Genomic DNA, 22,965 nt, shown 5'->3' on the forward strand with positions numbered 1-22,965 from the left:
GAACAGACTAAAAGAATAGCTTGGAGGTGGAAATTGAAGGAGTTTGGTACAACATTATGGACATTTATCTTAAAAGGCTGGATTATGAGATAATGATCTATAATTTTAGAGAAAGGCAAAGGCAAAGAGGTCTAAAGAGTAGAGCCAAATAAACCTTAAAATTAAAAAATGCACTGTTTTCCTAGTATTCACCTCTTTCTACAGTACCATGACATGATAATTATATCTTCATTTGCTTTGCTTTTTGAAGTTTCTGCTATACAAAATAATATTGAAGAAAAAGTATCAGTAACTTAATTTTAAGAAAATATACAGCTATTTTTATGTCAGAATTACAAATCTAAAATAAAAGAAAATCAGTTGGCTGCAGTTTTTGCATTAAAAGGTCTAAATGATGCAAAGTTTCTTAGAAGTCTGGTGCAATCTAATATTGGAACGAAAAGGAACTTAATACAATTCATGAAATAATATCCAATGTCTTTAATACTGTGCACCTGTCTCTGCTTGCCTGTTGTTCTTCCAGTCTGCTCCCCTTCTGCCCTTTATTGCTTCCTCACCTTTTCCCTATCCTCCCCGACAATCTGCCATGCCCTCTTCCTCCTCAGTGCCTTCTTGAAATCTGCCACAAACCTAAATTATCTAACTGCTTTTAGGAATGAATGTATAAAATACAATTAATTTCAAAAGCTATGAATGAATATGTAGCTAATGGTCAAATCCAAATACTCTTTCTGAAAGAGGGCAATGGAGAATATAAGTAGTTTAATAGGGCATTTAATATATATCAAATGTAAATGTCATTACTAACTTACATTTACTCTTCCAACAGTATATTTATATCATTCAAATGATAACTTTTTCAATATGTCTGGCTACTAATGTGTACTTAGAATGCTGAAAAGGAGTTTAATAAAGTTAAACATATTAATAATAAGTTTGTAAGATAAAATATGTGTATTTTAACAAAAAATAGGGCCCTAACCAGTCTCTAAATAAGTTTTAGGCCAAATTAGTATGAATTCTGAAGATTCTTGAATGTACACCCTGAGTTCCAGACACTTAGTTGTCCAAGAAAAGAACAATTTCTCTATCTTGGCCTCTGGGCTGAGATTATGTAAATAAGTCATCCACTGTAATGAAAATGCAGAAATTAGGAGTTTGAGAAGACAACAACTCTTTACAGTTACTGAACAACTGGTGGTCTTCCGTTTTCTTTGTCCAGTTATAAAACAACGACCTGTGGGGAGATTCTAAAACGGTGGTGTAGCCACATGCCTACGGAACAACAAGTCTATGTGATGTCCCCTCCCAACCAAGAACTGAGATAAACAAATCAGGATTACCTTTCTGCAGCCATGGTAATAATGGCTCACCTAAAACAGATGGCCAAAAATGAAAATGGTAAGCCTGGCTATTTGGAAAACTGAAAGGGTCTGTGGTGGTGACTCCCCATTCCAAAAACACGCCGCATTACAAACGGCCTTTGTTTATTTTTGCCCTTTAGAACTACAGTGAATGTCAAAAAAAATACTTTAAAATTTCCAGTATCATTCTAACTAACTTCTGAAGCACCCAGTGTTAGAATTTGGGATATTAAGTAAAAAATTACTGAGACACAGGGTATTATTGCTTCAGAATAAAGTGTAAAAAACTCATGTATGTTTCCAAACATAAAAAGAAAGTTTTTTAAAATAAGATATTTACTATAACACTTTAAATTCTAACTTTATAAGTATAAATTTAAAACAATAATATAAGTTTTCATAAATGAAAAAAGTATCATATCATACTGTTTTTTGTCCTAAAAATCAACCCTTTAAATAGTTCTTATTGGTAGGTAGTAATAACAAACATTTTCTTATACAGAATACATAGGGGATGATAATTCTGAGATCAATATAAAGTAGTTACTAACTAACATATAAAATGAATTTTAATTTCATTTGTATAATTTGTGAATTATTCAGTCTTCCCTGAAACTTGCTCAGCCTTGGGAAAATCTGCTTCATATTTCTTTTTGAGATTGCTCAAATATGTTCGCAAACTGTCTGCATCCAACCGAGAGTTTCGAGCAGTCTGAACTAGCCTAGTAGCTAGATGGTACACAGCTCTCTGTCTTTCCATCTCAGGGGTGTTCCACTGGTTTTTCTGTTATTGAAAAAATACAGATAAAAATTAAAATATGCCTACTATGAATGTACATTAAACTTTTAGTAATTTTCCATATCTTTTGACAGAAATGTAGAACCCAAGGGTTAACTAATCCTTTCAAATAAGTCAGTTCTATCCAATTAGCAAGGAATATGCAGAAGCAATAAATATTATTTGGAGAATAAAAGTTTTCATTAGTATTTGCAACTTTATGACAGATCTTTAGATCCTTGAAAAATCACATTTCAATGAAAAAAATATGCTAAATAGGTCAAATATCTCAACACAAAACCAAAAAGTAAGAGAAAATCCACTAAAGCTGTGTTCTACAAATATTTGTCATTAAAAAACTATGGAAAAACAGCATTGCTCATTGCTATGTAGTACTCAAAATTTTAATTGTCACTCAAGGCTACCACTATGCAATCTCCTACTTTAATTCCCCAACAGATAAATTGGTAGAAAGAATGGTTCATCCATAAACAGCTTATCCCTCAAAAACATTCTTACACAGAAACTGCTAAGCCTAAGAGAAAATATTACTTGACAGGTGAATTACAACATAAAAATAAGCGACACAATTAACTACTTAAAATTATGCCTTGATGCTTAGCTAACTACTTAAGGATACCCAAGAAATAATGTTTAAAATGGGAATTTTCTAATGTGTTGGAAGACCTTAAGATATTTGGTCCTTGAATAGTATTTCAGAGTTGGAAGTACTGCTAGAAAATCCTTCCCCTGGCTGGTGTAGCTCAGTGGATTGAGCACAGGCCTGTGAACCACAAGATCACGGTTCAATTCCCAGCCAGGGCACATGCCTGGGTGCGGGCCGGTTCCCTGCAGGCCAACTCCCAGCAGGGGACGCAGGAAAGGCAACCATACATTGATGTTTCTCTCCCTCTCTCCTTCCTCTCTAAAGATAAATAAATAAATAAATAAAATTTAAATTAAAAAAAAAAAGAAAATCCTTCATTCGTTTCTCTACCTGAGCTAGATAGGGGAATCAGCATTTTCAACGTTAACTGTTTAGTATGTAAAGTCTTAGTGAGCTTCCCTTTACTAAGGGAAATAAAACCTCTCAAGTCTTTAAGACAAAGAGCAATTTTAGACATTTAGCAAGCAATTTTAGACATTTTTCTAAAATATCTACAGTATTACTACAGTATTACTACAGTATTACTATAGAAAAAATAAATACGATTTCATGAGTAGAATAAGGTTATTATGTATTTACACATTTAATACATTGATCAAGCATCAGTTCATTATTTAAATAAACATTTATTGAACATCTATTATCATTTATAATCTGGATACCACATCTTGTGTTTATGTCTACAGGAGATACAAAAATGTCTACCTGACATGTTAATGAAACTCAAGATCAGTCTTACAATGTAAAGGCATGTTTATAAGCAACAATGTAATTATGATAAGTCCCATGTGAGAATACAAAGTGCTCAAAGGAAAAAGAGCTCAATTCCCGCTCTGGTCAACCAACTCTTAAACATGATGGGGTATTTAGAATGAATCTTGATAGAGGAACCTGGAAGAAAAGGCATTCTTGATGAAGGAAACATCTAGAACAGACCCATTAAAAAGCATGGTACACTTATATAATCAATGTCACCCCAATAAATTGAATTTTCAGATAATTAAAAATAAGCCCAGGCTGGTGTAGCTCAGTGGATTGAGTGCTGCTGTGTAAATTGAAAGGTTGCCGGTTCAACTCCCTATTCAGGGCACATGCTTGGATTGCTGGCCAGGTCCCCAGTTAGGGGCATGAGAGGCAACCAATCAATCAATGTTTCTCTCCCTCTCTTTCTCCCTCCTTTCCCCTCTCTCTGAAAATAAATAAAATATTTTTAAAAAATTTAATAAAGAAGGAAGAAAGGAAGGGAAGCAAGCAAGCAAGCAAGCAATCAGGTTAAAACAGTAAAATGACAAGTAATTGAGGGTGGCAGAAAAGTAGGTTATATAATGAACTAATGTTTAAGGTTAGGGTAGTAAGCATAAGAAAATTACACAGCAGTAGTTAACAAACTTTAGTGTGTTTAAGAATCATTCGAAAGAAAAAAATAAAACAAATTCAGGGACACAAACAACTGGAAGTAGTTACCAGAGGTGAAGGGGAGCAGTAAAGAAAGTAAAGAGAGTCAAATATATGGTGATGGAGGGCAAACTATGTAACACATGGGTCAGACCAAATTGCCAAGAGAAGGAAAGGGTCAGAGAGAAAACCCCAAGGCAAAATTGAATGTTCAGGTGCTCTGCCCTTCTCATGAAGGGAAGCCGCCAGAGAAGGGAGCTTGTACAGAGCATGTGTGACTGGAGACTCTGACCCCTTATAAACATGGCTGCTGGAAAAGGGGCAAAGGCAAACATGGCAGACACTGGCCTTCACTGGTTGGAAAGCTAGACGCTCCCACTGGCTTTGGAAACACACAGGATTCTGGGAGAGGACATTTGAAACAGAGTGTGCTGGAAAGCAAAACATTATTTGGTCCTCTTCCCTCCCTAGGGCAAAGCAGGAGGTGTGTGTCAAAGGTCACCAGCAGGCCTGCCAAGAGTGGCCAGGGCAGGCCTGTGAGCGGAAGCCTTGGGGCACAGACTCTGACAGATGCCTGAAGCTGGACAGAGACTGGAGACCAGCTCAGCCACCCACATTTATGATACTTTTGGGTGGGAAAAGAGGTTCTTAGTGCAACCTTGAACTGAGCTGGCAGAAGGTGACAGAGTGATTTTTCTTTGCATGTCTTAGAGGAAATGGGCTTTGAAGCAGACACTTGCCTTTATTTCCAGAGACCTTGGTGATAATAGCACTGTGAAGATTTTTGCTCTTATGTTATTTTCAGTTCTTGAACCTATGTAGCAGTTGTAATGCCAACTATTTAAATAACTATTTTTGATTTCATGCTGTTTTTCTTTCCTCTTAAGTTTTTTACCCAGATATTTGAGACAGAAACTTGTCATTATTTCAAATTATATGATTGTTAAATAAAAGATTATTTTCCACTGAACTCTGTCTCTGGACACTTGCTTGGTAGGCAGCAAGTGGTAGGACCTCCCCTACTGGTTAGGTTCCAAAACCACCACACTTTGGGTGGAGAGTGCACAATGTGTTATGTAGATGATCTGTTATAGAACTGAACACTTGAAACATATACAGTATTACTAACCAATGTCACCCAAATAAATTTGAAAAGAATCATCTGAAGACTGGTTAAAAATGTACATTCCTGTTCCACAAGAGACCACTGAAAATCTAGAATGGTACCCAATATTACAGATGATTTTAACATAGGTAATCCTAGGACTGTGTTTTGAGATATCAAAGCAGGCTTTTAACACTAGGCTAAGAAACAGTTGAAAGTTCCTTGGCAGGGGAACAATATGATAAGAGCTATACATTAGGAGACAATCTGGTAGAAATATTTAGAATGGGCTGGAAAAGACAGAACTCACTACCTACTTCTAAAGAGAGGTGACTAAGAAGCAGGATTCATAGATGACTGATGGATCAAAGGAAGACTGAAAATGAAGAAAAGAGATTTTACAGAAGATAATAAATATAATTTTGGACCTATTAAAGGCTACAAACATGAATTAAGATTTCAAGAAATATGGAGAAAATACAGAGTGGGGCAAAAGTAGGTTTATAGTTATGAGTATGGGAAGAGGCATGCAAGTTCATTATTGCAATAGACTTACTAACTAAAAATTATGTCACAATGGCAGAATAAAACTACTTTTGCCCAATCCTTATATAGATTGAGTCAATAAGAAATAAAAATGGAAACTGAAGAGAAAATGAGATCACAAAGAAGAGACTTCTAAATAAACAGGGCAAAACCTTAGAAATACTTTTATTTGATAAGTGAAATGATAAAAAGCACTGACAAAGAAAGGAAAGAAATAATCGAAGATGTAGGAGACTGAAAACATCCAGGGGAAAACAGTTCCACAGCAGCCAAAGCAGGAAAGAATTATGAAAAGGGAAGAATTGTAGTGCCGAATGCCACAGAGCGACCAGGAAAAAAAAGTAAAAAAAAAAAAAAAAAAGCCAGATGACTTTACTATTACCTCGCATATAAGAGGAAACTTTCAGTAGAGTGATGACAGGAAGATCCAGTTTATGAGTGAGAAATGGAAGAAGCAACTCTTGAGAAGTTGGCAGTAAAATGAAGAGAAATAGAGTTTGAGAAGGCAAAAAAAAAAGAACGTCTTTTTCTTAGGAAAAAACCTAAGTGTAGTCGTAGGAAAAGAAAAGTCAGACTAAAAAGTACTAACGATCCAAGGAGAAGAAAGGAAACCAATGATGTAACATCTTAACAGGGTTGGAGAGACTGTAGAACAGTTAAATAGGTTGAAAGATAATCTCTTCTTCTGAGATAAGAGAGAAGAAGGGAAGATAAATGGGTGCAAAAGAAAATTCCAAAATATTTGTCTTTCACTGCCTGACTTATTTCGCTCATACCATATGATATCACCATTAACAGGAATCTAAACAACAAAACAAACAAGCAAGTAAAATATGACCAATGACACTGAAATACAGAACAGGCTGACAGGAACCAGAGGGGAGAGGGGAGAGAATCATAGGGGAAAAGGGGAGGGACTCACATGAATAAGTATAAAGGACACATGGACAATAACTAAGGTGGGGGGTGGAAATGGGAGGGAGGTGGGGAGCCCTGGGGCGGGGCGGGGGGCAGGGCTGGGAATATAAGACAGAAAATTGCACCTGAACAAGAATTAAATAAAAAATTTTTTTAAAATATCTCCCTGGCTGGTGTAGCTCAGTGGATTGAGTGCGGGCCTGTGAACCAGAGGATTGCGGTTCGATTCCCAGTCAGGGCACATGCCTGGGTTGCAGGCCAGTTCCCAGCAGGGGCCAGTTCCCAGCAGGGGATGCAGGAGAAGCAACCATACATTGATGTTTCTTTTCCTCTCTCCTTCCCTTCCCCTCTAAAGATAAATAAATAAATATTTTAGAAAAATAAATAAAATAAAAAGTGTAAATGTAAAAAAAAAAAAAGAAAATTCCAAAGTAGAATTTTGAGGGGGAAAAGATTCTAGAACTCATCAAGATGACTTCAAGCCTTTCAAAAATTATAGGAGGTGAATTCCTTGTTGAGAGTGAGGTCACAGAGGGCTTAAGAACAACAGAATGTTTTGAAAGAATTACTAAAGAAACCATACTCATCAAAATAATGGCATAAAAAACTAATAAATATTAAACTAAAGTTAAACTATATGAATTTGTAGTGGAAAAAACTAGCCTTTTTTTAATGGAGAACAGGAGTTAATTNTAAAAAAAAAAAAAGAAAATTCCAAAGTAGAATTTTGAGGGGGAAAAGATTCTAGAACTCATCAAGAGGACTTCAAGCCTTTCAAAAATTATAGGAGGTGAATTCCTTGTTGAGAGTGAGGTCACAGAGGGCTTAGGAACAACAGAATGTTTTGAAAGAATTACTAAAGAAACCATACTCATCAAAATAATGGCATAAAAAACTAATAAATATTAAACTAAAGTTAAACTATATGAATTTGTAGTGGAAAAAACTAGCCTTTTTTTAATGGAGAACAGGAGTTAATTTTTGTTCACCAACAACTTTCAGTACAAAACTATTTCCAGTTATATATACTTTATTTGTGTGACTCCAAGATAACGGTTTTTTGGAGGAAAACAAAAACACCACAACATTAAATATGTACATTAATAATAAGACTCGTTATAATTCCAAAGGTTAAAGTGTCCATCTTAGAATATAGTGTATCAAATAAAATTAGCCTTCCGCAAGCATATTTGGAGCATCATTGGAAAAGCCAAAGCCTGCACAATTACTGAAGAAGTTGCCCCCAGTTAAAGGGGTTTTCCAGGACAAGAGCACTGTCAAAATGACGGATGAAGGGATCCAAATGCCATTAACTGGAAAAGTGAACTCAAAAAGACAGTACAGGAACCCAAAAGACTGAGGAATGCATTAAAAATTGAAGGTAGATTAAGAAAGTGTGAAAGACCTAGCAAACTATTACTACCATAGAACATTTCATTCTGTACCTAGCTCAGTTTACTAAATGCTGGATTCTTAAAACAATATAAATCAATCTGATACAAAAAGAAATTTCCAAATTTCGACCGAATAGATGTGAATTCAGTTTTGGAGCTACTACTTCCTAGCGAATCCCTTAACCTCTATGAACCTCATCTGTAAAAATATGAGTAAAACTTGTACCTTTTATCATCTTTTATTAGATGTAACTGTTTCATGAAGAGTTATGAGGTTTATATAAGATAATAGATAGTAGAGCTTTGAAAACTATAAAGAAGATTTTAAAATGTTATGCATAGTGATTTTTACTTATAATGCATACTTTACATAGATTTATTTTCTCATCAGAAAGTTAGTGTAGCAGTAAGTACTGTAGGAACTGAACTGTTTAACTTTTGTCTCATATTAGTTGATTTACTGGAAACCGCGATGAATTAAACCAAAAATTTTAAGAAGAGGATTTTCTTTATTTAGATATTAGGTTTTTATTTTAAATATTTTAACTATTAATGTGAATTATTACATATTTAAATACAAGGCCATTATAAACATGCACACTAAAAGTGCGCTCTTGAATTTGAAGAATGATTCTTATTGCTAAAAAGTTTCTTACCAAAATTTGTCTGGTAATTTGAGTTGTGATTTCTTTGGCATCCAAGACAATTGATGGTGGGAGTGATGACACCTCTGCAGCTTTTAACCCTAAAATTATAAACAATGATGGGACTTCAATATTATTATTGCTGGTATCAGTGTTTCTTTTAACCAATGTTAATCTTTTCTTTCGGATTTAAACTTTTCCTCTCAGACCTTTCTAAACTACTTGACAATTCTCAAAATTAAGTTTTCCAAAGTCTAACTTACCATTTATTAGATTTAATTATATGTTCAAGACATGTTAGGCAAATTAGATCAATTATCTCTCAAGATACCTCTGAGATACAATAAAACATGTTAGGGAAAGGGAAAGAGGTAATTAGAAAATTGCATAATAAAAAAGATTAGGAATAGTAATAACTATTGAATAGTAATAACACTGAAATTGTTATTGAATAGCAATAACATTGAAATTGCAACTACAAATGCAGTTGGTTGACACATGGTCCAAGGATATATGGGTTTTGCAAGAGAGGACATTGTTTAGCCACTGAGATGTCCCTATAGCTGAATGTTCCTGTTTCTAGCAGATCAATGAGGGAGGAATTTCTCAGAAGCTTTGATGGTAGGTTATTACTCTTCATGCAAACTCAAAGTACCAACTAGTAGTCTTCACGTTCTCAGAATTTAATTTTATTACATTGTATGAATGCCATATATACTTACTACTGTGTGCTAATAATTTATTGCACTTATTGCTTTAGAGACAATAGAAGCCCTCTAATATTTATTCAGAAGTTGGTAATTATACTAGATAGTTCATATTTGATAATTCATTCAATCTTCACAAACCTATATAGATGGAAATTATTCTCATTCATCAGATGAAATTAAAACTTATAAAGATTAAACATTTGATACAAGTTATCTATTTGACTTCCTATTTCAAATGGAAAAATACTTTTTTTCCCTCTGCCAAGTGTCACATTTACTGCAAAAATAATTTTTGGAACTTTGTAAGTCAATTGAAAATTCTCTAAATCCATGAGATTTTACACATGTCAAATAATAACACAGATAAAAATGTAATCAAGTTCATAAATGTCTTAAAATGGGGTAAATTACCCCTTTTAGATTTAATTATCAAGTTCTCAGACTCTGAAGAATACAGAGAAAGAAACCTACCACTGACAGAGTATGTAAGGAATATATGACTTTCAACTCATTAAATAACTTGCAAATATAAACTATATTTTTCTAAGGATAGATACCAATACTTCTGGGATCTTTATGTGTTGTAATTCTACATAGTTACTGGTTAATATGTTTTAAAATAAGCTTAATACAGAACAGGCTGACAGGGACCAGAGGGGAGAGGGGAGAGAATTTCAGGGGAAAAGGGGAAGGATTCACAGGAACAAGTATAAAGGACACATGGACAAAAACTAAGGGGAGTGGGGGAAATGGGAGGGAGGTGGGGAGCACTGGGGGATTGGGCTGGGATGGGAGTAAAAGACAGAAAACTGTACTTGAACAATAATTAAATAAAAATAAACATAAAAAAGTAAAATAAAATAAGCTTAATACATAAGTACGGTATTAAACTCATAAAATGAGTTTGACATAGAAAACAGTCTTAGTGCATTTAAGCACTCAAAAGAATGACCAAGTACTTAGACTGACAGTCAAATAAAGAGGAGAAGAAACTTTGTCTTATGAGAGTATGTAGACTTTCAGTGTATAGATATAATTTTGACATAAATACCATAATTTTTTTCTTCTGTGAATCCCTTAGAAAGTCTGTAGGTGTACAAGATTGCTCCTTTATTTCTTGAGGTGTTTTTTACATGTTGAACTTCAAAATGCATGTTTTCTACATTAGGATACAGGACCTCTAGATGGCATAGTTCCAAGAAATGCGTAGCAAACAGTGTAAATGCCTAGAATATATAATAATAAATATCAATGCTTTTTAAATAAGAAAATTTTAATTTCTTAAACATAAAATTTAGTTCCGTTTTCCAAGTAGCTTAGCAGAAGTGTAGGAATGAAACTAATAGCTTTAAGGCTAACGTGGTAGATTCATTTAAAAATGTTTAGGAAATTCATATTCAATGAAGGACAGCACATAAATGGGTTTCTGGAGAACCTTGCTGCAGTCCTGCAAGATACTGCCACCTAGCAGGCACAGTGACTGTCTTCCAAAGGCCATTTCATTCTATCAAGGCAGCTATTGGGGAACAGGCTAAGACCAGTGAATTTCATGAGCACAGACCCAATGCTTCACACCACTTGCTAGGAAGTGAGTTCTTGATCAAAAGCAATTCTGTGTGGAGTATGACAACAGTGGATAAAGCATTCTGTTAAGTTCAAGGGTGGTAGTTTTAACAGAAGCAATTAATGAAAAGAAGGCAAATCTGTATCCAGACTAAGTACCTAGCCCAATAAGAACAAATTGCTGCCCCTTTCATGATGGAAGTGGTCCAATGCAACCAAACCTGGCAGGTGACTGATCACCTTGGGGAATGGTGCCATATTGAAGGCTCAGTGTTGGCATCCATTGTTGGCAGACTGGGTACAAAGTAGTGGTTGTAGCCAGAATGGTCATGGTTAGTGGAAATCTATGTTGCTGCGTCCATGCCTAATCTCTATCCATGCCATCACAGCCACTGTGTTCATGAGTCCTTTGGAAGATGTCAGGAGTGGCTGGAGACAGAAGCTGATAGGTATCCACAGAACAGATCATCCTATCCACTACATTATTAAAATCTTCCTTTGCTGAAGCCACCTGTTGGTTGAGTATTCTCATGGAGCACAAATAGCTTCACATTTTCCCCATTAAGACAAATTTATACATATACTTCTTCCCCAGACTTCCTTGTCACCAATTTTCTAAACATGTTCCTTCCAGGTCCCAGCCACAGCACATGAACTAGTATATAATTACACATTTGGCACTTTTATATCCCAAGCAAAATGAACAAGTTAGGTACTCTGCTTGAAGTCCTGCTGGCCTGGACAATTTTCCTTCACTACTGTCCTGCAGGGGTGTCCCAGAAAGGGGATTCACTTCTGTAGCTGTCCACTTCCCAGTGGCACCTGAATATCATGAAAAACCATCTGTAAACCAGGAAAGTCTTCTCTTCCTCTGTCAATGATCATAGGGGATTATCAATGAGGTCACATGTACAGGCTGAGAAAGAGAGCAGTGTAGCATGATGGGGACCATGCACATTTAGGCCATTTCTTCATGCAACTCACTCGTACCTTTATCACCAGCTCAGGCTTGATCACCTATATGCCACGTCCATCTGATAACAGAGTGCTTCTGTGTACACCCAACTTATTGGCTGGTGGGTCAGATAATACCCAGTTCATGATGGGCAGCTCAGGTTGCATGACAACTTGACAGCCCATGTGTCTCTACTAAGGCACAGTAGCAGGCCAAGTGTGGTTTTTCAAATGCCCTGTGCTATAATTCATGCACAGGGCCCTGCCAAATAGCATCTCCATCTGCCACTGACACTTCAAGCAGGACTGACTCTGCTTGGTCATGTAGCCTAAGCAGCAGAACAGCTTGCATGGCTGAGCACGTTGCAGAGCCTTCTCTTGTTTTGGGCCCCACTTAAAACTAACAGTTTTCAGGTCACTTGGTAAATGTGCCAGAGTAATACATCCAAATGGGGATGACTTTGCCTCTAAAATCCAAAGGCCAACTATGTATTTTGCCTCTTTTTCAGTTGCAGGAGCTAAATGTAACAAATTGCCCTACACCAGTGGATCCCTAGAAACTTCACAGAAATAGAAGGCCCCCCCGCTGTACTTTTGTCAGATTTATTTCCCCCATCTGACGCAGATGTTTACCAACAAATCTATAGTAGTTGCTGCTTCTTGCTTACTAGATCCAATCACTCACTATAAGATTATCATTGTAATGTAATGTAGTATCTTGTGGCAGGTAAAGTGGTCAAGATCTTCACAAACTAAATTACGACGCAGAGTTAGAGAGATGATATGCCCCTGAAGTTGAAAGTGCACTGCCAACATTGCCAGCTGAAAGCAAACTGCTTCTGGTGGTCTTGATTCTCAGGGAGAGAGAAAAAAGCATTGGCTAGGTCAATTAGCTGCATACCAGGCACCAGGGGATGTGTTAATTTGCTCAAGCAATGAAACATCATCTGATACAGCAGCTGTGATTACAGTCACCACCTGGTTAAGGTTACAATCATCCACTGTCATTCTCCAAGATCCATCTGTCTTCTGCACAGACCAAATACGTGAATGGAATGGAGATGTGGTGGGAATAACCATCTCTGCATTGTTCAAGTCCTTGACAGTGGCGCTAATCTCCGCAACCCCTCCAGGAATGCAGTATTACTTCTGGTTTATTATTTTCCTGGGTAGAAGAAGTTCTAGTAGCTTTCATTTGGTCTTTCCTACCATAATAGTTTTTACTGAGGAAGTCAGGAAACCAATGTGGCAATTCTACCAGTCACTGAGTACATCTATCCCAATTATGCATTCTAGAACTGAAGGAACAACCACAGCATGGGCTGGGAACCCACTGGGCCCACTGTGAGATAGACTTGAGCTAAAACTCCATTTATTACCTGACTTCCACAAGCCCCTACTCTGACTTGTAGACCCCAGTGATGTTTTGGGTTTCTTGGAATTAGAGTTAGTTTAGAGCCAGTATCCAGTAGTCCTCAAAATGTATGACCAAGGGCTGGGAGAATGATTAAGAGAATAAATTTATGGCAGTGTACCACAATCCTTCCTCAAGGGGGCCTGGCCTCCCTTCATTTAAGAGGTTCTAGGTCTATAAATTGGCCCAAGTCTAGAAGCTGGCTAACAGGTTGTGACTCTGTTTTTATGATTTAGGATAGACTTTATTCTCTTGACCTACAACTTTTATGTTTATACAGATTGAGCCATAATTTAATAAACTTCCTATCTATTTCACATCTATAAACACCATGATCAACTAGCCAATGCCACAGATCTGACAAGTCAAGACTATTCTGATGGCTCTGCTCTGACTCTGCTGTCTGCTTTGGTAGCCACTCCCACATTACCTTTGATGGCTGAGTGCCACCAGTTGGCCCCTGCCACCCTGAGCTCCAATTACTCCCTTGTATTTAGGTTTCCCAATTCAGTGACTGCACTTCCCAATGCGAGGTCTGGCTTACAGAGAAAAACAATCACAGAGATCTTCAAGAATGTTCACACTCTCCTCACAAATTTATTTCTCACAGTCATGGTGAAAAGTATGCCTTTTGGACCCGTCCAGGGTGGGTGAGTATGTCTTAAATGGTAAATCCAAAAGAACATTGCAATCTCCCTAAGAGAGAGATTGAATCCTTTCCTCTGTGGACGAAAAAAGAGAGGGGGTTCCATGGAAAGTAACTTCACAGGGCATCTGATCATAAATTGCTAACTGGGCAGGTTATAGTGGATAGTCGTGCCCCAGGCCTATAACTTCTTTAGTAAAAGGTTTAAGCCAGTCCTGTCCATTGTTCTTTTGGGTTAACACACCTGTGAAATATGAGATGTAATCACCCTGGAAAAGGGTATTAACCCTGAAGAAACCACGTAATTTTAACTATCCTATAATTCAAACCCCACCTTATTTTTTCCGACCCCCATATAATCTTCCTTATGTTACTGCCTTAATTTCAAATGCATAAAGGAAACTGCAAAACTGTTATTCCCTGCAGCATTTGAGGTCATGCTCTCTAATACATGTCAGTTTGGCTCAAATAAACTCTAATAAAACTTCTCTTCAGGTTTAGACATTTCTTAGATTAAGATCTCTACATTAAAGCAAGGAAGGCCCAACACCTCCAACTTACTCAATGCGGGCCACCTTTTGGTTCATGTTTCAACCAATCAACTGAATATCCCAAATTGCAACATTAAATGTGTAATCTCTCCCTCACAAGTCCAATCAATAAATTCAGTCCAATCCAACTTTATGTTCCTGATATATGGGATAATTATATCCATATCCAGTTCTACACGTGTTCCACAAATTTCTATCTGTATAAGTTAGACACAGATAGTTCTTTTGAAGTATAGTGTACCTCCTTATGGGCCATACTGTGTACCCCATCTTTAGGGACATTCTAGTACCCTCATCTAGTTGTGGCAAAGAAGGTTGCTAAAGACGGATTCTAAGGAAAACCAGCATTGTCTTATGTTGCAGTTGCCTCAGGGGAGGCCATTAGTTTCCTCAGGTAGAGTAGAGTTAATCTGCTCACATGGCAGGCCTCTTCCACTGGTGAAAGTAGACTTAGCAGAATTTTGAGGCTCAGTGTTGAGCCCCAGCTTCATCAGGGTCTTCCCACATTCTTTCAGGGTCTCATTTCTTCCTAATCAATGCTCTCACTTTAATAAGACAGTTGTTACTATGTGGCTAACAGTTCAACCTGCATTGTAATTCAGCCAGTCACAGGATGAGATCTAGGTCCGATTTTTAGGAATCTCATTCATGTGGTTCCAGAAGGTAAGACTCTCCTTTAGGGTACATAGGAAAGCTTTTGGGTTATTTATATAGAGATTTATGCAGGCGCTTGAACACCTGAACTCTCTCTTTTCTTTCTCCATTTTGTCCAGTAATGTTAGTAGCAACCAGCCAATCTCATTATATTTGCTGTTCTGCCAAAAATACTTGAAAGTATCATATGTACAGTCACCTAGCTCCTTGCTTCTTCACAAGTAGTTGATTAAGAGTATCCAATGGTGATATTTTGCATATTTCTATTGCCAGGTCACACTATGGACAACCAGTGCTTTCTCACTGCTAGAAATAGTCATGATTATCTTATCTAATCTAATCATATACAGAGTCAATTCCAGAAACCCCATAATCAATTCAGAAAGCTCATCCTTAAAATTCTCTCTATTTAGAACCACTGTCAACACCAAAATCTATATTTTTAAAGTTTCCCATAAGAAACAGAATAGAGATGTATGTGTGTGGAGAGAGAGATTTATTTTTTTTTCATTTTTTTCATATATTTTATTGATTATACCATTACAGTTGTTCTATTCCCCCCTTCATTCCCCTCCACCCTGCACACTCCCTCCCGCACCATTCTCCCCACCTTAGTTTATAACCACGTGTCTCAAGTTCTTTAGATTCTATATTTCCCCTACTATTCTTGCCCTCCCCCCTATCTATTTTCTACCTACTGTCTATGCTATTTTCTGTACCTTCTCCCCCCTTCTCCTCCTCCCACTCCCCTGTTGCTAACCCTCCATGTGTTCTTCATTTCTATGGTTCCACTCCTGATCTAGCTGTCCTCTTGGTTTGCTTTTGTTTTAGGTGTGGTTGTTAATAACTGTGTGTTTGCTGTCCTTTCACTGTTCATATTTTTCATCTTCTTTTTCTTATATAAGTCCCTTTAGCATTTCATATAATAAGGGCTTGGTGATGATGAACTCCTTGAACTTGACCTTATCTGAGAAGCACTTTATCTGTCCTTCCATTCTAAATGAAAGTTTTGCTGGATAAAGCAATCTTGGCTGTAGGTCTTTGGATTTCATGACTTGGAATACTTCTTTCCAGCCCCTTCTTGCCTGTAAGGTCTCTTTTGAGAAATCCGCTGACAGTCTGATGGGTACTCCTTTGTAGGTGACTGTCCCCTTATCCCTTGCTGCTTCTAGGATTCTCTCCTTCATTTTGGTCTTGGCTAATGTAATTATGATGTGCCTTGGTGTGTTCCTTCTTGGGTCCAACTTCTTTGGGACTCTCTGAGCTTCCTGGATTTCCTGGAAGTCTATTTCCTTTGCCAGACTGGGGAAGTTCTCCTTTATTATTTGTTCAAATAAGTTTTCCACTCGTGGCTGTTTCTTTCCCCCTTCTGGTACCCCTATAATCCGGATGTTGGAACGTTTAAAGATGTCCTGGAGGTTCCTAAGCCTCTCCTCATTTTTTTGAATTCTCATTTCTTCATTCCTTTCTGGTGGGATGTTTTGTTCTTCCTTCTGGTCCATTCCATTGATTTGAGTCCCAGTTTCCTTTCCATCGCTATTGGTTTCCTGGACATCTCCCTTCATTTCAATTAGTTTAGCCTTCATATGTTCCTCCAATTTGTGACTGTACTCTACCAATTCTGTGAGCATCCTGATAAATAGTGTCTCAAATTGGGCTTCTGAGAGCCTGGCAATCTGTTGGTCGCTTAGAGTTATTGGCTCTGGGACTTTGAGTTCTTGTACCATCTTTTGGGCTGTTCGTGCCTGTTAAGTAGCCAGATCGGAGCCCTAGGTTTTCACCAGAGCAGGGCAACTCAGTCGCTGGGTTGTGATGCTGTATGTGGGGGCGGGGTCAAAGAGGGACAATGGCTTCCCTCTGCCTCCTGCTGCCACAACCCCCACCAGCACCGCAGCCACCACCGTCACCAGGCCCACGTGCCTCGCTACACGGCACTCGAGTGTGCCACCGCTGTCAGCCCTCCACCACTGGGTTCGCCCCCGGGGGCCTGTGTGGTCCGTCTCACTGCGCGAGAATGTGGACCTTGATCAGTCTGTTCCGCACACCGACTAGTTCTGGGCTGCCTGCGCTCCTAGGTCTGTCCTGCCCGACCCAGCTCCACTGCTGGTTCCACCTCTTACCGTCCCCGTTGCTGTCGGACTTCCGTATAATTCCGTGTTCTGGTCTTTGGGTGTGTCCTAGTTCTCCAAAACTTTTGTTGTATCCAAACTTGGTTGTGGGAGAAGGCACAGTGTTTCCACCTATGCCTCCATCTTGGCGGAAGTCGAGAGAGATTTATTTTAAGGAATTGGTTCTTGTGATTATGAAGGCTGACAAGTCCCCAGATCTGGAATCAGCAAGCTGGAGACTCAGGAGAGCTGATGGTAGTTCCAGTCCAAATGTTGGCAGGCTCAAGACCCAGCAAGAGCTAATATTTCAGTTTGAGTCCAAAGGCAGGAAGAAACAATATCCCAGAATGAAGGCAGTCAGGCAGGTAGAGTTAACCTCTTACTCGTAGGCCTTTTTGTTCCACTCAAGACTTCAACTGGGCCCCCCCCCAGTAGAAAGGCGCCCACCCACATCAGAGAAGGCAATCTGCTGTACCCATTCTACCAATCCAAATACTGTCCTCATCTAGAAACACCTTCATGGTTACACCCAAAATACTGTTTGACCAAATGTCTCTAGGGTACTCTGTAGCCCAGTCAAGTTACCATTAAATTAACTATCACAGATATGAATTAGCTTTTAATCCTAACAAGTAACACACACACATTTCTCATATGAGAAATTCTGATCAAATGACATAGATTCAGTATTACAAAGACTAATGTTATCCAATAATGTTACTTTTGACTCATCACATAACTTCAAGTATAAAATAATATTCTTCAATTCTGTATGATAAACTTCTAGATTTATTTAAGGTATATTAAGGTACATATAGTAAATCATCATGGACTCTTAGAAATATTATTTTTAAGGTTTTATTTATTTTTAAAGAGGGGGGAAGGAAGAGAGAGAGAGAGAGAGAGAGAGAGAAAGAGAGAGAGAGAAACATCAATGTGCGGTTGCCCCCCAGGTGCTCCCAACATGGGACCTGGCCTGCAACCCATGCATGTGCCCTGACTGGGAATTGAACCAGTAACTCTTTGGTTCACAGGCCCATACTCAATCCACTGAGCTACACCAGCCAGGGCTCGAATATTTTAAGATACCTTATATATGAAAAAATATTTTTATTTAAGTTTTTTTCATATCTGTATGTATTCTAAGTGATGATCTAAAAGGTAATTTTATAAATTAGCTTAATAATAGAGAAAAATCATAGTTTGTTTTATATAATTGATTAGTTAAAAAACATTTTTTAAAAGAATGAACTCTCAGGTAAAATATTAATATTTTCCATAAGGTGACCTCAGATGCCTAGTTAAATTTCATACTATGACATCATAGTCATTGTTATTACACAGAGACAATTACTGAAATGCTTTAATGTTTTGCTATTTAATTTGATAAAAATTAAGGCCAAGTTGACTAGTTTTAATATTATTTGTACTTCGTGACTTCCTTCTTTCCTTGTCTACATCATGAATATCACACCAACCATTCCTACTTCTGTCAGAAATAAAGTAACAAAACTACAAATGCTATGGCAATTTTTACAACCTAAAATTGTTTAAAGAGCTGTTTATAGGTGCCTGCAAAATGCAATCACGATAAATATATAAAAGACACATCAAAAAACGACTCAAAATTAATATACTTAAAATAGAGAATAATACCTTTAAACTCAGCAGATATTCACAAACAGCATAACAAATGCCAATACCTTCTTCTGTATTAGTACCTCTTCCAAGTTCATCAATTAATATGAGTGATTTGTCATTAGCATTATGTACAATGTATGCTATCTGAAAAATATATAATTTTAACATTATTCATTATAACCAAATAGCTATCACTATCATAGAAAAATGAAGAAAAATCCAGTGTCTCTATTAGTTCATATGAAATATATTTTAATAGAGAAATACAGCTGAGCAGAAACTAACATATTGCTTTATAAAAATCTCATGACTAATAATTCCAAGAGAATAGCTGATATATTTATAGATATAAGCATATGTGTATGTTTCTCAAAATATTGATGTTTTAGATACAGTAAAATAAAGGAATGGATTAAATGTTTAAATGAAGCATAAAACTGGTCATTTTCTTCTCCAAAAATGACTAATCAATTGTCATCAAATATTCAAAACTATCTCTCAAAACTTACTGTTACTTCTCTATATCTTGGTAAATATGGAAAGAAAATTTTCAAAAACATCCAATCATGTCCACTGATTCCTGGTTAAATAAATAAATTTAAATCCATGCCCAACAAAGACCTTTCCTTAAGATATGCTCCTTCTCAAATGAAGATTATTAACCTCCTTCTCAAAAACCAGAATTTCACTTTTAATATGCAATGACACAATAGTAACCCTCATTGTCCTTTTACCTTCCTATGGGTCTAAGCTTCACAAGAGTTAAAATTATTTAAAAATAAATGTAATTTAAGCACTTAATATATTGCTATATTGTCCTACAGATAGTCAACACATTCTGCTAATAATTATATAAACATCATATACTGTGGAGAAATGATCATTTTATTCCCCATCTATCTACAGAAAATTAGACTATATAGTGATCCAATTATTCCTACCTGCTAAAGATAGGGCAAGAGCTATATTAAATTCCTTTAGCCCTTCAAGTCTACTTGACATCTGCTCAGATCAGATATAGGTAATGATACATACTTTACTAGAAGTGAAAATTCTATAAAAGTACAGAATATGTAATGATTTTCAAAAGCCTTCTAACACAGTGATCTTTTCTTTTAAAACTAAGCCTAACAGGAACAACAGATACTATGCAAAATGTTCCTGAACAGTTCCTCATCCTTCTGAGACCTTCACATATCCCATACAAAAATGTGAAAGCATGCTTGTATCATTCAGTAACACTCTTTCTTTAAAACTATATCTTTCAATAAAACATTCATTTCCATTTCCACGTAAGACAGAAACTAGCAAGCTGTCTTTGACTGCCCTCTGGCTCTTGAAGAGTAGTACAAGCACATCTGCATGTTTAAGAATAATTTCTTACATGATGATTGGCCATCAGTGGCAGAATTTAATGTTTTTAGCATAAGTTTAGTTTTGGTACCTCTTTCATTTCCTTCATAAATGTTGATGAATTTGTTTCTATATCATCATCAGTACTGATTCTTGTAAAAATCTGTTCAGCAATTCTAAAGGAAGAATATTCTGCTGGAACATATGAGCCTATAGAAATATAAGATCAAAGTACACTGAAATGTTTTTGTAAAATGCAAGTACTAACATTTCCACTTCCCACCACCGCAGATTATTTCTCCTACCTAAGGATTAGGTGGGAGAAAGATCACTGAATATAGAGTCAGAATACACGGCCCCAGCTATGTTATTCATTATATAACCTTGGACAACACTTATATTTCCCCAGTCTTTTCCATATATAAAATAGAATTCTTGCCCTACCTACTGTATAAGTTATTTGAAAGTTCAAATAAAATATATATACCTAAGTACATTAGAGGGGTTTGTTATAAGTGTAATAAAATTTTTAAATAATAGATGATGTACATTCAAAGTATAAAATTTAAGAGAAATGCTTATGAAGCTAAAGTTGATAAAAATCATTATAGAAAAACACATTAGAAAATATCTGTTAATAGAAATGTACATAAATATACTCAATCAGAATAAAAATAAAATATTTAAATTTTTTTAAGTTGAATTTTCATCTACAAGATTGTTTCTGCCTGAGAAGTTATCAGGCTAACTAATCTAAAATATTCTTTTGAAAACAAATCTATCTGATTAATACAATTACCTCTATATTACGGAATGACATATAAAAGGCATTCTGAAATCATAAGAGAAAATATACAAATAGTTGAATGGGAAAGTATCAAAACTCTATCTGTATACTTGGTGAAATAATGGAAATATGTAAACAAAGCCAGATTATTCCAGAATTTAAAACAAAGGTAATGATGAAGAATAGGATCTACCTCTAAGAAATTAAAACTGGTAGGAAAAGAAAGCAGAAGTCAAAGACAATACTAATAAAAATAATAATAACAATATTAATTATAAAGATCAGACCCCAGAGAGCATATTTCTTGAATATAATTTGTAAGAGTATCAGAAGAATTAAATGGAAAAATAAATGTGAAAGTACCAAGTACAGAATATAGCATATATATGTTTATATTTTCTCCTCTCTTTTACTTCCATCAAAAAGGCTCTCAACTTTTTTAACAAAGATTTCATTTATTTACTTTTAGAGAGAGGGGAACTGTGGGAGAAAGAGAGGAAGAAAAACATCAGTATGTGAAAGATACTCCCATGGGCATGTGCCCTGATTGGGAATCGAACCAGCAATGTTTTGGTTTGCAAGCCAGCATTCAATCCACTGAGCTGCACAAGCCAGGGTAAGGCTCTCAACTTTTTTAAAATCTAAATTATTACAGAAGCCTCCTGGCTGGTATTTTGCATCTGGTGTGATTCTCATCTAACCATACATCAACCAGAGTGATATATCTAAAAGTCAAATCCAATCATACCATTCCCCTGCCTAAATTTTAATAGCTCCCTACAGATTTCTGGATAAAGTTCAATATCCTCAGTTAAGTTCCTAAGGCCCTTTGTAATCTGACTTCTGCCCATCTCTCCAGTTTTATACCCTGCCACTCCTCACAGCCACTTTTTGCTCTATAAAGCAAAGGAACTACAAAGCCTCTGAACTCCTTGCAGTTCCTTGGGAATACCATGCTATTTTTTTTTCTTCCATACTTAAGAACATGTTCTTACTTCTGCCTGAAAACTGTTTTTTTATATTCTTTCTGTAAGTCCATATCACTTTATATACATTATCTCACATAATTTTTACTATTCTCAGAAGTAGGTAGTGTTATAATTTTCACTTACAGATGGAAAACTAAGGGGGTTAAATAATTTGCCTAAGACCACGTAAGTAGTAACTTGACAAACTTAGTTCCAAAGCCTATGTTCTAAACATCCATGCATCACAGAATAATCTAGTCTGTTCTAATAATAGCCCTTCAAATACTTGAGAAAATTATTCTACTTCTCCTGTCATTAAATTATTCTGTGATGCATGGAGGATAAGAAGTAAGACTAATGAGAGAAGTTATAGAAAATCGAATTTCAATTTAATATAATGAATGATCTAATATTTACTGCTGTCCAATAATTGCATGGCCTGTTTTCAAAGGAGAGCATTTTCTATAACCAAACACAAATAGGATTATATTACATATGAATATGTATTCTCTTTTTAAAGATTTTATTTGTTTGTTTTTAGACAGTGAGGAAGGGAGGGAGAAAAAGAGGGAGAGAACCTCAAAAGTATGGTTGCCTATTGCACACCCCCTACTGGGGACCTGGCTTGCAAACCAAGCATGTCCCCTCACTGGGAATTGAACTAGCGAGTGAAAGCCATTTATATGCATATGTGTGCATGTGTGTGTGATATATCAATTTCTGTGGACCTCAAGTTATTGGTACCTCTTAAACTAAATAAGGGAAATGCTTATCTGACCAATGCTATCACTTTGGAAATACCTTC

At 36.5% G+C, this 22,965-nt stretch overlaps 1 protein-coding gene across 1 annotated transcript in view; it reads right to left on the bottom strand.

Moving 5' to 3' along the window:
• Positions 1–1,959: 1,959 nt before the first annotated feature.
• Positions 1,960–22,965, bottom strand: part of MSH4 (mutS homolog 4) — a 74,517-nt gene continuing 53,511 nt past the window's right edge. The window contains exons 16-20 of the mRNA XM_037042238.1: positions 20,497–20,615; positions 19,068–19,196; positions 10,573–10,747; positions 8,824–8,912; positions 1,960–2,148 (exon numbers count right to left, since the gene is read on the bottom strand). Of these exons, the coding sequence (XP_036898133.1) occupies positions 1,960–2,148; positions 8,824–8,912; positions 10,573–10,747; positions 19,068–19,196; positions 20,497–20,615 (701 nt within the window). The remainder of the gene's footprint in view (positions 2,149–8,823; positions 8,913–10,572; positions 10,748–19,067; positions 19,197–20,496; positions 20,616–22,965) is intronic.

This window comes from Sturnira hondurensis, unplaced genomic scaffold (genome assembly GCF_014824575.4).
Source record: "Sturnira hondurensis isolate 20B ecotype Veracruz unplaced genomic scaffold, ASM1482457v3 Scaffold0000648, whole genome shotgun sequence".
NCBI classification, from domain to species: Eukaryota; Metazoa; Chordata; class Mammalia; order Chiroptera; family Phyllostomidae; genus Sturnira; species Sturnira hondurensis.